Source organism: Xiphias gladius, chromosome 7 (genome assembly GCF_016859285.1).
Source record: "Xiphias gladius isolate SHS-SW01 ecotype Sanya breed wild chromosome 7, ASM1685928v1, whole genome shotgun sequence".
NCBI lineage: Eukaryota > Metazoa > Chordata > Actinopteri > Istiophoriformes > Xiphiidae > Xiphias > Xiphias gladius.
Genome location: NC_053406.1, coordinates 16,324,189 through 16,340,368, shown reverse-complemented (window position 1 = coordinate 16,340,368; position 16,180 = coordinate 16,324,189). Strand labels below are relative to the sequence as shown.

At 42.9% G+C, this 16,180-nt stretch overlaps 1 protein-coding gene across 1 annotated transcript; it reads left to right on the top strand.

Annotated features, from left to right (window-relative positions):
• Positions 1-466: 466 nt before the first annotated feature.
• Positions 467-15,901, top strand: egln2 (egl-9 family hypoxia-inducible factor 2). The gene is made up of 6 exons (XM_040130030.1): positions 467-726; positions 1,441-2,955; positions 12,339-12,458; positions 12,821-12,957; positions 14,330-14,397; positions 14,543-15,901. Exons 2-6 carry the CDS (start codon positions 1,672-1,674, stop codon positions 14,593-14,595), a joined length of 1,662 nt encoding a protein of 553 aa, XP_039985964.1. The 5' UTR covers positions 467-726; positions 1,441-1,671; the 3' UTR covers positions 14,596-15,901.
• The last annotated feature ends 279 nt before the right edge of the window (positions 15,902-16,180 follow it).

Here is a 16,180-nt window from a genome sequence, read left to right as displayed (position 1 = left end):
GTGCATCTGGTTGTGCGTCTTACATTTAGCGTCAGTCTCATTGTGCGTAACATCAAGAGCTCATGTTACACGGATCTTTAATAGAAATGATAACCTTTTAAGGAACAATCAAGACAACCCTAATTGAAGACATACGCTTATCACAGCAGCTATGTTACCGCATAATATTTATACATATTGCAGTATAACGACACATGAAGTAATGATAGATGTCTCGGGGCGGTGTCTCTTAGTGCAGTTTCAGGTCGGCCGTAGTAGTGGTCACGTGGTCCGTGTGCGTGTAGATGACAGAAGAGAGTGGAGAGACAGAGAGAGAGAGACAGAGAGAGAGACAGAGAGAGGGAGAAAGCGGGCTGTGGGAGGAGGAGGAGGAGGAGGAGCGAGGTGGGGGTGGCAGAGACAGACACAAACGGGGGGCACTCACCGACACAACGGAGAGCACTTTTCCTTTTTTTTTTTTTTTTTTCCCCCCCTCCTGGTGATTGAGGGGACCTTGTGTGGCTCCGAGCATCGCCCTCCGTCCCTCTCCTGGGTTTTTTGGATGTGTCGGGCCGGCCGCCGTTGGTTTGCCGTCAACCCCCCCCCCTCCCCGCGGGTATTATTTATAACCGACGAGAAAATTGGATGGGACGCACACACGGGCAAGACGATCCCGGAAATAACATGCGTACTCTCAGCCTGTCACGTACGCTCACCGAGGATCTGCATCAGTGTAGGCTGCCGTAGGTAAGCGGTGGACTGTGGTCTCCCGGACGGATATTTATCGCTTGCTCTTTTTCACGTTCTTTGCTGCATATCTGATTTATTCTTACACACGGAAATGTGCGTTTCAGCTGCATTGATACATGCGTGGGATCTTCTTCCTCTCGACTGTTACGGAGGGACCCGGGGCATTAGGCTGCTAAGTTGGCAATCAATAACTGACAAAGACCAGATCGAAGTATTTGAATGGCCGTGTCACCGCAGTCTAATATGAATTCTAACTGTATCAGACTGTATTTAAAGTAGAGATGTTGTACTTTGTCTAATTTTTTTTAATCTCATTTCTAAATTCGGTCTAATTCGGTTCAAATATAACTGTCAGCAAACGGGGATTTATTGTATGGCTCGATTCCTCAGCATTTTCCCTGCTTCTTAATGATTAAAACTCGGCTACAGGGCTGCAATAAACACCGTAGCTTGAGGAAGAGACGCACGAAATTTTGATTTAACGAAAGTCTCTTGCGCTTATGATTCTACGGACGATTATATAGGCAACAACCCCGTTACACGGCACTGTTTTCTCGCCCTATTTAAAAATGTTTTCAGGCCTAAATAAATACTTTATAGGCATTTGTTACACCATAAGACACTGTAGATTTATTTACTTCAGCTCACTGTGACAAGTGGCCCGCACTGTGCTATTAATGAGCTTTAAATGTGTCATTTTATTCTCCACAGATATCCTACACCGCCTCCAAAATGTTTATAAGACCGATACAAATAAATACACGGCTTGAGAGTATTAAATGAGAGTAATGGGGGGCAAGGAAGGAGCCAGAAGACGACTTGGACAAGAAACTTCTTCTCTCCCTGTGGCGGAGCTCCCCTCCATCAGAGGAAGCAGCGGCTGAGCTAGAAAATGAAGCGAGGACGTGAGCTACGTGCGCATCCAGCAGATGACGAGATGAAATGGAGAGCTTGGGACACACGGACCTTTTAAGCCCAAGCTCTTGCCGCGGATCCGTCGCTGTTTCAGCCTCGCAGGAGGGAAGGACGATCGGCCAGCAGCTCCCCCGTGGACCGGCGGAGATTCACCACACGTACCGGGCGGACATGGGGCTTAACGGCTTCTGCGCGGCGCCGGTCGGGAGTCCGACGGCCGCGGAGTTACTCGCGGGTCTGGCCTCTCAGACCGACTCCCCTGGAGTCACAGCGCCGACGAAGCAGTCCAAAACCGGCGTGCCGCTCTACAACGGCGGGGTGGTGTCTCCGTCTGCCACCGTGGAGGGGAGCCACGCAGGCGTTTTGGCTCACACACCGAACGGGTACCCCGCGCAAATGAAGGGGGTTGCGGGAGTGACTGGGGGCCCTATTTACCCCCTCACCAGCAGAGCCTGTCTGGCGGAGAATGGGGACCGGACAGCTCATGAGAAGTGCCCTTTAGTGATGAGGAGGATCAATGGTGACCTGAAAGGTAGGCAGGTGCAACAGCAGAAACGGCGGGGTGGGGAGAACCGGGACTTGGGGTCAGAAACTCTTAATGGTCTCGTGATAGGGCCACCGGGGTTAGGAGGTTCTGTGGATCCTGCTTTTGCTTCGGGAGACATAGACTTGAAGCGCAGAAAGTTGACCGAGGGAAGTGTTTCTCACAAATCTTCAGAGGCCCCCAGAGTGGCCCGAGGGGTGGCCCCGCTCATGGTCACTGTCAACTGCAGCAACAGTTCCCATAGCAACCAAATGACTATCAATCATGTGCAATGTGTAAGTCCCCAATCTCCCTTTACCCCTCCTGCCCCACACACTAACCAGCACAACGGACATAATGCGGCCTCCTCAGGCCTTCCGGCTGCACCCAGCCAGACCTCCCCCATGGAGGCTAACGGCATCCCGACCCCACCACCTCCTGCAGGGGCTGGCCGGTCAGCAGAGCGCATAGCACAGCAGTACATCGTCCCCTGCATGAAATACTATGGCATCTGTGTGAAGGACAACTTCCTCGGCCCTCAGCTTGGCGACAGGGTCTTGGAGGAGGTGGAGGTCCTAAACCGCAGCGGGAAGTTTCGGGGCGGGCAGCTAGTGAGCCAGAAGAGCATTCCATCTCGGAGCATCCGGGGCGACCAGATTGCCTGGGTGGAGGGACGCGAGCTCGGGTGCAAGAGCATCGGCGCGCTGATGGCTCACATTGATGAGGCCGTCATATACAGCGCTGCCAATGGACAGCTGGGGGACTGTGTCATCAATGGACGCACTAAGGTGAGAGCAGGCGCTGGGTGGAGACAGGTGGGCTCAGTGTTGAGAGGAGATGAGGGAGGGGTATGTTTTCAAGTTACATGTCAAAGAGAACAGAGGCCCCAAAAACAGCCGATGTAGGAGTGTTTGAGCATGTGGCTGGTGCCATGTCTGCTCTTCCCCATCTTTGCTTCTCAAATGCTGACATGCAGCCAGGCAAACACACACACACACACACACACACACACAACAGTGGGACAGTGAACAGAGCAGCGGGTAGGATGTCAGGATGAGCCCTGCTGTGTATGTGGCACATTTGAACGTGATAAGGTGGGCTGTGGGCTGAGCTTTCCTCCTAACTCGGCCCTGTGTCTAGGTTTAGGCCTGCCTAAATTTGCCCCTGTCCCTGCCTTCATACCAGTTGTACCTAGGCGGAAAAAAAAAAAAAATTCTGGGGCTGTATCTCCTCTGCCATCACAATAACCTTGCCTTTGAAGACTTTTTCTATCACTACTTTCACCCATACAAACATGGCACTGACGTGGTAGGAAAGTGTGTTTTTGTTTGTTTGTTTCCTTTCATATCTCATGCCATGTGAACTGCATGATTTCTCTTTATTTTACCGAGACTACAGTACAAGCCTCAGTTTCTCTTTTCCGTTGATATTTTTCAAATGCCATGCACAATTACCACTGCACACCACTGAAGATAGTGCTGTAAACACTAAAGGGACTAACTTTTTTTTATCCCTCTTCATCATAGTCCACAGATGGCCTGGCAGGCAGTCGTTTTCACTGTGCTGGACACAGTTATCGATATTATTTCCAGGACAAACCATCAAGTCCATCTTTAATCTATTTGTAGTCCCCTCCTGTCTTCGCTTATGTTTTTCCTTGAAACATGGAAAACAGTGCAATAGAGTGAAAAACACTCAGATTAAGAACTTGTTCGTGAGACTTTCTACCTTTCGACCTGTCTCTCTCTGTGTTAGGGGCTCTGTATACTATAACTATGGTTTTTCTTTTCAGGATCTACTGTAGTGTCATGGCCTGTTTCCCTTATCAGCTTTGAGTTAACCATTACATGCCAGTCTTGACTGTTACCCAACATGTGCTCATTGTTTCAGTAGACCCCCTTGTTCAGTCAAGATTTAAAGTATAACAGATCCAGACAATGCAGATTGGTGTGGTTCTAAACATTTGTCAGCACCAGGTCTCAATAAATGTTAATTCAGCTTTCAGCATCAAACTGCACATTTCCCAAATGAAAGTCCAAAAAAGTGGTTAAGAGTGAAATTTTGTGAATGATTCTGTTTTACACAGGTCTAACTGTGTCAAATTGTTATGCCTAATTTGGAAAATAAATCTAGGAGGGCTCTTTATGGATGCCATTTCCGATCTGATCTGAAAAGTGGACACATCGGGAAATTAGGCGAAAGCTGTTGCCTGCAATCTGGCAACCCCAGGTTTACTGCGGCTATCTTAATCTACAGGGCTGGAAGTGAGACTATTGAGTAAATGTTTAAAAATATATGTGCAGCATTTTTTGTAGAAAAGTTGCCATTATTCATATTAAATGACTACAGCTAAATTAACACACAGACATTAGAATTTGTCTAAAAGTACTTCCTACCATGTGTGGGTACTGCTTTTCTCTCTACCCATCTCCATGCTTGATAGAATCATCTAACGTTTTCCCTCCGCTCTTCCTAATGTAATGGCCCCACAGCGTCGTTCACCCCATCTGTGTAATGTCACACATAGCACCATGCCCTTTCTACAATTGTAGTCATTTACATAAGCTTTAGGTGGTGTTTAAACAGGGGCTGGTTGGGTCTGCCTCACAGGAGCAGCCTTTGCTCTTTTGAACATGGGCTGATTGTGCTGCCTTTAGGTCAAAGTCATGCCTACTCTGAAATCTGACAAAAATCTAAGCAAACCAGGGAAGTTAGGCAACCATTGCTTAAAAGGTGAGCCAACATGTGTCTAATTTTTCATGACTGTTTTCATACTTAAGTTTCTCTGCAAATCTGCAGCGTAGCGGAACCGCTGCCTACTCCTGAGTTGAATTTTACCGTGCAGAGTGTCTCCCAAGGAAAAGATATAAAAACTGAGGGAAAGAACTAACTTTGTTTGATTGCTGCTTTGCTGTTGATCAGTTCAGACTGTAATGAAGCGAATATAAAATGTGTTGATGCAAGTTTCTGTCATTGTTTCACTCGGAGAGGTGCTTATATAAGGTCAGAAAACAGTCAGGGGGTGCATAGAAAGATTATTCTGGTTTATAGATTGTTATATTACACTATTTTATTCTATAGAGTGCAATGTTGTGTTCAGCTATTGCCTACTAAGTTATTAATTCTGTCTTATGTGGCATGAGGATGACTAACTGAGTGATTCCCAGTAAAAATGTTAGATTGCCACATTGAACTGTTCCCTTTCCAGATCACTTGATTTGCCATTGGTACATGAAAAAAAAAAGTTCAGTGCTGTACAGTACAAAATATTCTGGCTGGGTGTTCTTGTGCAGATGTGCAGGATATAGTATAGTGATAGATAAAGTGATGGAGTGTGCACCAGAGAGCGCGGAAGTGATAGGAAAAGAAAAGAGGAGGATCTGGGAGGAGTACAGCTAGATAGAAGGTCACTGCGTCTTTTCTGTCCTTCTCCTCTTTGTCCAGTGACAATTATCCCCCAACCTATTTTTTTTCCTATGCATTCCTCCTTTTTAAAAAATTTTCCTTCTTGTCTCTTATTCTGACCTCCTTTTCCTTTCCCCAGTCCTATACTTCACTCCCTTTCTCCTTTGTCTTATCAACCGCCTTGTTCGCTACTTGGACAAAATATTTCCCAACCGTTACCTTGGTAACAGGTCCATACAGAGTAGAGCTGCGCATTGTGTATAAAAGAGATGGAGAGAGAAAGGGAAGGGCTGGCAGTGCCCAAAATAATGCCTCAACAGCAGTGAGTAATAATTCTGTACCGTGATTCCTGTTAGTCAGCAGGAGCAAGATTTTGCAGTCTTTGAGACATACGGTAGGAAAGATCATAGTGTTAACAAAAAGTATAGTAATTCAGTTGATATGGCGCAAGGTCATGGTGGGAAAGTCTTGCATTATGGGGAAGAGCTGAACAACTCAGCATAGGGAATAAGATACATGAAGGGGGAAGGGATAGACTGGAGGTGAGAGTGGAGGGGAGTGGGAGGATGGCGCTGAGCAAGAGCGAGAAGGGGCGATGCAGCAGGAGCTTCGGCATAATGACAGTGTCTGCTGCAGCAGTGTGCCCTCGGATGCCCCTCCCCAGAGCTCAGCAGTGCCACCATGCAGGCAGGAGTCAGAAGTCATACACTAAAACACACAATACGGCTACAGAGCTCTGAGCTAGCTCGCTTGGACGCATCGACGGACAGATAAATTTGCCATTTTGGTTTTACTTCAGTTTGCATTCAGACAATGCAGAGGGTAAACAGAACTAGTGTTACAAATGAAGACCGTCAAAATCACTACTGGTTAATATTTGCTTCCAAGACCGTATTAATGACGCAGTCTGTGTTTATCTTGGCATTCCCCTGGGGCAATTCCAGCCCATTATTTTAAATGCAATGCTGTTGTCGGAGCGGTTGCACTGCCATGTGATATTTCTTTTGCGTTTGGGTGGCCGTGAACAGTGCCTCAAATTTTGTTGTGCATGTCACTGTGAGACATTTGTGTCCATCAACATTACAATCAAAAACTGGGTGAATTAAGCAGTTCAGTTTGTGTTTTTATGAATAAATACCAAAACACATGCATCCACACACACACACACACACACAATTGCGTTGCGCCATCCTAACGTTCAGTAGTGACTTATGCATAACGAGTGTCTGGATCGACTCATAAGGGCTGAGCACATTTTCCAACTTTTTTTTGCCTTATGTTCACAAAAGAAATAACTGCCATAAGATAAATACAAGATGAAACCTGAATATTTGATCATGATGCTATTTCCGACATTTATCACAGACGAATGGTACAGAGAGCAGGGACCTCCAAATATGGTGACTGCCAAAAACAACCAAGCTTTTATTTTTTTCTCATGTATCTGTGCAAATTATGCTTTACCAACCTTTGGACAAGGCATGTTATGATACCAGAAATTTGGTAGTCAGTACCAACACTACTTGAAATTCCATGATGCTCAATAACACATTCGACACCACGACATACACACATCTCCATATAGTAAGTGTGCTAGCAGTAGTTTAAATTGACTAACATGGTGACAGACCCATAGTGTGAAAAAATTCAAGTCATTGTTTTATTTTGACAGACTGAACGGTAGCCTTACTAACTGTCTTTAGTGATGACAGTTGTTTAGGCTAACAGCTGTCGCTATGTTAGCCTAAACAAGACAACATCAGCCTTTGTGAATGTTGTGTGTGGAGCATTGCTGTAACAGATGCCAGCTGTTGCAATTCACAAATAATAATGGTAACATTTCATAATACAAACATTTGACAACATTTTAATATGAAGTTAACAATTGAAACTCACTCCCGCTGATTCCTGTGTACAGACCTGTCTTTGAGGTCCTTAGATAAGTTTGAGGTGTTTACTCCTTTCATTCAAAATACTGTGTGGCAGCATTTCCATACTGGTTGATGAAGCACCTCAAATGCAGCGACTCTTGTTGTGCTTTTTTTTCCAAAAGTTGCGGCGGACCTGTTGCTGCACCCACGCTTGCGGCTGCCATTCCATGCGTTGTTTTCATTGTTACTGTGTCTTCCTTCCTTCTTCTTCTTCTTCCCTTTGCTTTTGATGTCAGACTAGAAAAACTGAAAGGGTTACGCTGCCCTCGTCAGTCCCGGAAGAATCGCATCTACTGTACAACATCTGCGGTACAAAAACGTGTACCGTCACATTTTCAGAATTTTGGCATAACTTGGTACTAAAGTATCGGTTTTCATGAGATCCCTACAATGGACATTGCAGAAACAAACACACAAGCAGATATTACCCTAGTTGGTGCTTTAGGCTGATACTTCGTAACCTTAGTGATGAAACGTTCATGGTAAAAAGTACACCTACCTTCAAAACCACATAGATCAGTTTTCTCTGTAAGCTTAAACCAGTCCAGCGCTGCTGTTTATGTTGCAGTAAACCCAGAAGGGAACATATGTCAGTTGATGTTAAGTGTGAGAGTCACTTGGATTAAAGGGTTGGTTATTATGTCCTCCAGTTCTTACACACTCACACTCTCTCAGACACACGCACACACACACACACACACACACACAAACACACAGTGTCTTGAACTTGCCGGTTATATTCTACACCCAGACAACTATTGACCAGTCTGTAGAAGCAGTATCCTAGAGGTGAGTCCAGCCGAACAATGGGCAATGACATGAACCAGGAAGGACCGCACAGATATAAGCTGAGAGTTCACCCAGACTTTTATCTCCTTCCTAGAAACTATGAATCAAGACGATCCTGATTTACTGTATATCACATCCTTAGTCATCCAGGCTGCTTGAGAGTAATCAGCTGTGGAAATTAAGTAAAATGGCAGTGCTGCTTGACAAGTAGTGACTCGACTGGTGACTCAACCCTGGAGACGGCAAACATCTGTAGTGCTCAAGTGTCCTTGAGGATGATCTTGGACTCACAGATTTTGTTACATGTTTTCGGTAACCCACGAGGGCTTAAGGCTGTCCCACTGTGAAATTCAGAAGAGCCTGAGGACTCTCTCACAATGTTTTGAGCCTTTTAGAGTTTGCTTGAGGAAATTACCATTTTGTCTAGTTCTTAATTCTGTCATGGCATAGTCATATTGATGTCTTCTCATCTGATTTGATCAAACAAAATGTCCTATCAGCTGTTATTATCTTCAAAAAAGAACACTAAACTCTTTGTTATATTAAACCACTTATGCCGCACATTTTACTGACAGAAATACCTCTGCCTAGGTAACAAGATTTCCTCAAGGGCTGTTCCTCTTAAAGTATTTTGACCACACTGCCTTTGTTTGTAACAGGAAATGATTAATGTTGTATTCATTTATTACCTTAAACGGGCAATAGCTTACAGCAAACTTAACATCTTAAACTCTAACACAGTACAACACAGTTTGAATAATAAGAATATTCAAATAAGAGATATTTTTTAAACTGCAACATCTAATCACGGAATGATCACAGAACCAAAACTGCCCCCAAAACCCCACAGTGAGAATTTTTGTTTCCAAAATTCTCCTCAGTCTACCATCATTGCAGTCTACCAGCAACGTCCTCGTTTGTTTTAAACCCTGCTCCTCCCCGCACGGATACATATGCTCTCTCTCTCTCTCACTCCTGTATTTGTTCAGCCTTATCTTGCCCCTCTCCCCCTCCTCACCCCTGGCTCCACCATCATTCTTCTTATCAGAATATGTGTCCAGCATTGGAGTTTATTTTTGTTCTTGTCCAGAACAGATTGTTCTGCCTGCCCCACCATCACCTTGACAGCGTTGCCATTAGGGCGTTAATGCTGGTGCCTGGCAGACAGGTGGTTGGTGCCAATTAGACTTTAACTTACTGTGGGCACAGATCTCAGCAGAGATATAGGAGTGAGGAGGGCAGAAACGACAGATAGGATCGAGACGTGCTGTGTCACGCTGTGTGCCTGAGTATTGTGTGTACGGGCATGTGTGTGTGTGTGTCTGTGTTTGTGTGAAGGAGACTGAAATAGTGTGGATGTATATGAAACTGGTCTACTTTTTAATGCCTGCTTTAGAATAAATTTCATAACCTTCTTCCTAAATGATATGTCTGTCTTGTGTAAACTTTGACATAAACACTGTGTATGTTTATGTGTGTGTGTTTGTGTGTGTAATTTGTTTATGCTGCAGGCTAGGGCTGAGCTGTCTGGTGTGGCATAATACACGTTAATTGTTGTTAACTGCATTTGCTAAGACTATTCCCAGTAAGAAAAAAGCTATTGCTGGGAAAACACACTTCCTTGAATATATGCACACCCAAAATAATTACTCTCATCCTTATATGTGTATAGAGAAAATAAATCCTTCAACATTGTATTTTTTTTATTTAATAAAAGATTTATGTAGTTTCCCTTTCTCAATATTCAAGAGTCAAATGATAACCAACTGCTCTTATGAAAATAAAACCCATTAAACCTTAGTACTGGCATTTTGTACTGTGGTAAGGTTAAAATCATCAAATAACTTTATAACACTTCTAAAGACGTTTTCTTTTCATGAGAGCAATCATTGTAATAGAATGGACATTTTTCCTTGTGTGTTTTGAAACAATTGTGAAAACAGCTTTTTACAGTGATTCATAAATATGGAGCATGAACATCCACTTACATTTTTAAAAAACAGATCTTGTACAAAAGGGTGTTAACCCCCACAAGACAGAGTATCAGCTTTTATCAGTTTTGTACAAGACGAACAAAAGCAGGTCATATGTGAACTTGACAGTGACAGCACTGTGCTGAAAGCAGACTTCTGTCTGCACTATATTTTACTGCCACAGCTTGTGATGGTAATGCAGGGTCAGCAAGTGGAGGTACAGAGGGATATTTTGCATTTGTGTTCTCTGTCATGTCAATTCAAAAACGGGAAAGTAAACAAACACATGTACAGTACATCCATGGTCATGTGTAAAAAAACACTCAGACAAATGAAGAGACAAAAAAACAAAAATCACAACACTCTTGGAAGTACATTTTTTTTAATAACCCCATCACCGACAGCTGGCTCACAGTGTGATCAGCTCATTTCCTGTGACAGGCTCCAATTACTCTAAATCACATTCGGATTACATTAATGTTTCTAATGATCGTCATGTGCATACACATATTTTTCTTTTTTCTTTGCGCACATTTGATATGTTCAACTTGACACAGCAGGTCTGGTTGTCAGTTGGAGCCCGGAGCAAAAGTTCTAGAGGTTAATGAGCTCTGACTGTGAGCGTTGGTCAGTAATGAGAGCTGACAATGGTGGCTGAGCAGAGTCACACACAATACAACCAAACTCACTTGGCTGAGAATGAGGAGGGAAACACCACAGGAGGAGGAGGAGGAGGAGGAGGGCAACTAGCTCTCTGGCCACAGCTCTCCTACACAAAACGTACCGCCACATTTGCTTGAGTTTCACAAACAACACGAGGACAGGTGCGTTTGTCTTAGAAAGCTAGGATAGCGCTCTTTGATTTCCTCAGGGTTAAGGCTCTCACGGTGTAGTAATAAAGCTTAAATGATAGAGTCAGACAAGTTAAATCGATACTGCAGCAGCGCAGAACCTGTTCATCATGAATGACAGTGTCACAGAGCTGAGCTGAAGTGATGCACGGACTCTGATATTGAAACTCTTGCTTCCCATGCAGAACACTATAAGTCAAGACAGTGACAGTATCTTCCTTTTGTAGTCAGTCTGCAGACATAATAGAGAGGTTATTACTATAAATGCTGCTGTCAACACCTAGAATCCCTCTGTGCCAGTACGGGCTGATGTCAGTCAGTAAGTGAATAAGGTGTAGACATTTCAAGCGCTACTGAGACAGAAACTGAAAGCTGCAGCCAGTGGAGACCGTTAACTAGAGACTTTTAACTACAGCCTGAAACATGAGCATGTTCCTGTGGTTCAGACTTACTGACATAACGTTGGACTCAGCTCATTTTGACCCTGGTGTAGTTCTGTCTCTTAGCTTACGGTACATTTACAGTCAGGTGGTCTTCTAGTGGCCCTGGTCTGGAAGGTGCACTGGTTGAGGAGCTCTCGTGCAGGTCTCGCTTCCCTCAGAATCTCCAGAGAAAGCAGCGGTCTCACAGCCTGCAACGCATAGACGTCAAGCAGGGGAAATGCCAGCGCAAGACCATTGTTTGAACATGGATGCCCTATTTGCAGATCGTTTCGTAGCTGAGAACAACATTTCTGTGCTTCTCCCTCTTGTGACTACATGTGTTGCACACATTACATTATGGAATGTTATACAGAATATGCAAATAGTCCACCTGGAAAGAAAGTTTACTATGGAGTAGTGGGAAAGCCAAATGGCAAGAGATGGACCAGCGAAAGTTGGAGTGTAGACCACACAGTCACTGAGGTGCCTTTTGCCTCTCCCTTGTGCTAAATGATATTTCTAAAGGCGGATTGGTCACCTGTAGTTCCTCAAACTGTAGCCGTTCGAGATCAGTGGACTCATCGCTCACGCTTTCCTTTCTCTGCTTGTCAAATAATCCATGACACAATTCACTTTTCATTAAAGCCAGTATATTTGGTAAAGAAAATAAAATGCTTAACTCACTGTCATCAACACGTGATGTCACAGCTACTTTTTAGATGTGACGCTGCATAAAGTGTTCGTATGGGCTAAAGTGGACACAAATGCACAATTTATGATCCCATTTCTTCTGTTTTTAGGCCATGGTTGCCTGTTATCCAGGTAACGGGGCAGGGTATGTCCGCCATGTTGACAACCCTAACGGCGATGGACGCTGCATCACATGCATCTACTATCTCAACAAGAACTGGGATGTGAAGGTACATTTATTATCAATATCAGTTTAACTTATATATGTAAGTATGGATCATTATAAAAACTATATGTCCAGGGCGGTCTGAAAACACACCTCATGCTGATATAACCTTAATGTGCCTCTGGTATTATTATACTTTATGCCTTTTCAGTGTAACTGAAAGCGTCCTTTTAAAGGCGATTTGGTTAAATTATACATTAAATAACTTGATTACATCCTAAAATGCTTAACAAGAACACGAAAAGGTACACTTTAATCAACCTCAAGGAATTACTATCCTTCCAAAATTCCATATGGCTACAAATATATACAGTATGTATGTTGCAAGTAAGACACTGTGTTTTTTGTGTGTAATTGTCTTTGTAGAAACAAGGAGGGTTGTTGCAGATCTACCCTGAAGGCAAAAATGTGGTAGCCAACATCGAACCTCTGTTCGACCGGCTGCTCATCTTCTGGTCTGACCGCAGGAACCCACATGAAGTCAAGCCAGCCTACGCCACTCGGTTAGTAACTCTTGTACTGTCAATACAGTACGTACACACACGCAAATATATATACATATAAGGTTGTGAAATGATTGGATATCGTTCGGAAACAGACGGAGAACACTCCCAGTGTTTTCAGTTGTGTATACGGGCATGTTTAAGCTTGCCCTATAATTAGTTATATCTGCACATGCATAACAGCAAAATTATCATTTTTGTCATTATTATAATTATTTACTATAAAATCTCAGTGAGTTATGAAATAATTGTACACTTTTTGCCCACAAATCCCAAGTAGATTTATTATAAATATTTAATAAATAGGCTGAACAGGTTAAATAAAGATAGAACACACAGACACACACAAAGAAAGGGGAACAAAGAGGAATCTGTGTTATAGCATCGAGCCTCGCCTTCCCTTTCTCCTCTTTTATGGCCTTCCCCACTTTGAACCACCAAACTCGACAACTTTGTCAGTGATGCTTGCATTCTCATAAATTCAACCAGTAATTACAGTAGTTTCAGTAGTTACAGTAGTTACAGTAGTTATAGTTACATTATAGCACCAAATAGTCAACCGAGGGCACGTTACACATACCCTTTCACTCCTGCATTTCTTCTCCTCTCTTCTCCTCTCCATCTGACTGCTGGGGGGCGAGGTGGGGCCGGAGGCAGGAAGTATGTGTTTCCTGAGGAGGTCAGTGGGAGGGAGAGGGGAGGAAGGTTCGATTGCAGGACTCGTGCTGGAGAGGCACAGACAAGAGAGACAGGAATAAACAACACAGCCCCACAGGAGAGAATGGAAACCATAGAGATTAACTCTCTGCTGCCCGAAACACTTGCTAGTCTGCTCTTCACTTTTTATGACCTGCATGATGAGACATTGTTTGTAATGTAATGGCATTTTGTCCATTATCTCAGTTTGTTTTTTCATTTTATCCATTTATAAAATCCAGTAGCTACATATTGGTATTTAAAACTTAATTACTAAAATCTGAGTTGTTTTTTTTTTTTTTTCAATTTTACAGATTATTCAAGCACCACTTTTCCAGAATAACAGTGATAGACAATTTTTCTCACACACAGAGACGTCTACAGAAAATGTTGCTTGGTCATTGTTAGGCTTAGAAACAGCAGCGCCATTTCTCTACGGAAATTTAAATGCAAAACTCTATATTTTTTCTTATCAGGGTCATTGTTATATATTTATATTTTATACCACAGCCAGTTGATGGGACTTTGAAGGGCATTTTTGCCTCAAACTGAAACCCAGTCAACTTTTGACACTAGAAGATTTCTAATTTCTGAACCAGATTTATATCATGTATCCAAAAAAGATCTTATATTTTGTCTTAGTCTTATTTCAATCTCCCCCTCTTGCGTTTTACAGATATGCCATCACAGTCTGGTACTTTGATGCCAAAGAGAGAGCAGAGGCTAAAGAAAAATATAGATTGGGTAAGTTTCTTCACAGTCATTGTTTAGTGTCAGTTTCACTTTTTTTCCTGGCATGTTTATGCACAGTATGACCTCTGGTTATACTTGGTGCAACTTAATATTGTATGTGACTAATATGTTCTTTCTCCATCGCTTGTATCCATAGCAACGGGACAGAAAGGTGTTCAAGTGCCTGTCACTCAAAACAGCAAGACATAAATCTCATCTAATCACTGGAGAGCACTCTGAAATATTATGTGCCTTCCTGAACTGCTAACGGACCTCGTGATCATAAAGGGAGACACTGTTAAACTGTCAGTCATGTCTGCAGCTCCACGCCACTCTTACATTGTCAGCTTTCAGATACACATCATGGGCTGTGATGTTATGTTTTCCTGCCCTGTGATTGGGCTGCTTATCCAAGATGTGGCAGATATAGAGCACAATGGACTAGATTGTATGGTAAAGGTGAGATCAAAATTACACGTCATGGCAAAAGAAAAAGAAAATAACTTCGACAGTCTCACTGAATCATCTGTGAAGACAGCCAACTGAAAAAACAGACTCCTTCATTTTATTTTGTTGCAGTTTTGCCTGTTCAGTTATCAGTGATGTTGTGATGTGTTGATAAATCATCATTTTCCTCTGATGTCATTTTCAATTCAAACACAAGCATAAACGATGAATCAGTGGAAAGACAGTGGGAAAAAGGGGCACAAGGTGTAGAAATCAATGGTGTTTTCTCTGAAATTCCTTCTTTCTCCTTGTCTGTGATGTGGTCCCCTTGTCTCATGATGTGGGCAAGTGCGTATGTGTGGCCAATGTAAAGACAGAGACACAGAAAAGAAATAGACCGCAAGGCATCAAGGGATTCTCAGCCACGATATGGTGGAAAGTTGCCCCATGGCACTTGTTCAGTTAGTCTTGGCTCAAGCACTAACCCCAAATCTTACAGGGATGTACTCACAATTTATAATCAGTGCATGAGGACAACTCTACACTGTACGCTGTATAGCACACTAAGTATAGTTCAGTATTAAGTATTATTTCAGGACTTTATTAGAACATCTGTGTAAGAATAAAAAATCTTTTGAAACAGTTAGCGCCACGAAAACCCTGGGAATCCAGCAGGAATATTTCATTTTTTTAGTAGTTGCAATGTGTGTGACAGATTTTAAAGATGGAACCTAGAGTACACAAAGCTTTTTTTTTACAACAACTGTACATTTGACTGAAACACATGGCTCACACTTGAGACAAGAGACAAGCTGTCCAGATACAGGGGTCAAAACAGGGTTTGATGAGTGTGTTTTGTGTCTTGGCATCTGTGTGTTTGTGTGTGTATGCTCATATCCCTTTATGCAGATTCAGCTCGACTCTTACCTGCTCTTAATATGATGGAAACGGTATGTATCACCAGTGTGGGCGCTGTCGCACAAACCTGCCCAAAAAGAAAACAGAAAAGATGGAGAACAATGGACAATTAAAAAAAATAAATAAATAAAAATGACAAATTTATACTTAACAGTATTTAGTAGAATGATAATCTCAATCAACCTGTAAACTTTAGACCATTTAGAGTATGAAGCACAGAGTTAAGCATACACTGTATGTGAACTGCAGGGTGAAACTATTGCCTGCTCATGTGTGGGATTGAGTGTTTGTGTATAAATGTGTACTTGCACATGTATGTGACAAATTCCACTGTCTTGAAGAGGGTCGCAGATATCGTCTCAGTGTATGTTAGATTGGTTAAAAAGAAGGTTATTTTAAAAAGCACTTTATTGTTTGTAATGCCATGCGT

Bases quoted from the DNA above. Each gene is read 5' to 3' on its own strand.
- egln2 (XM_040130030.1), top strand. From the start codon at position 1,672: ATGGAGAGCTTGGGACACACGGACCTTTTAAGCCCAAGCTCTTGCCGC. The intron at 12,459-12,820 runs GTACATTTATTA...TTGTCTTTGTAG, and splicing joins ACAAGAACTGGGATGTGAAG to AAACAAGGAGGGTTGTTGCA. The intron at 14,398-14,542 runs GTAAGTTTCTTC...TTGTATCCATAG, and splicing joins TAAAGAAAAATATAGATTGG to CAACGGGACAGAAAGGTGTT.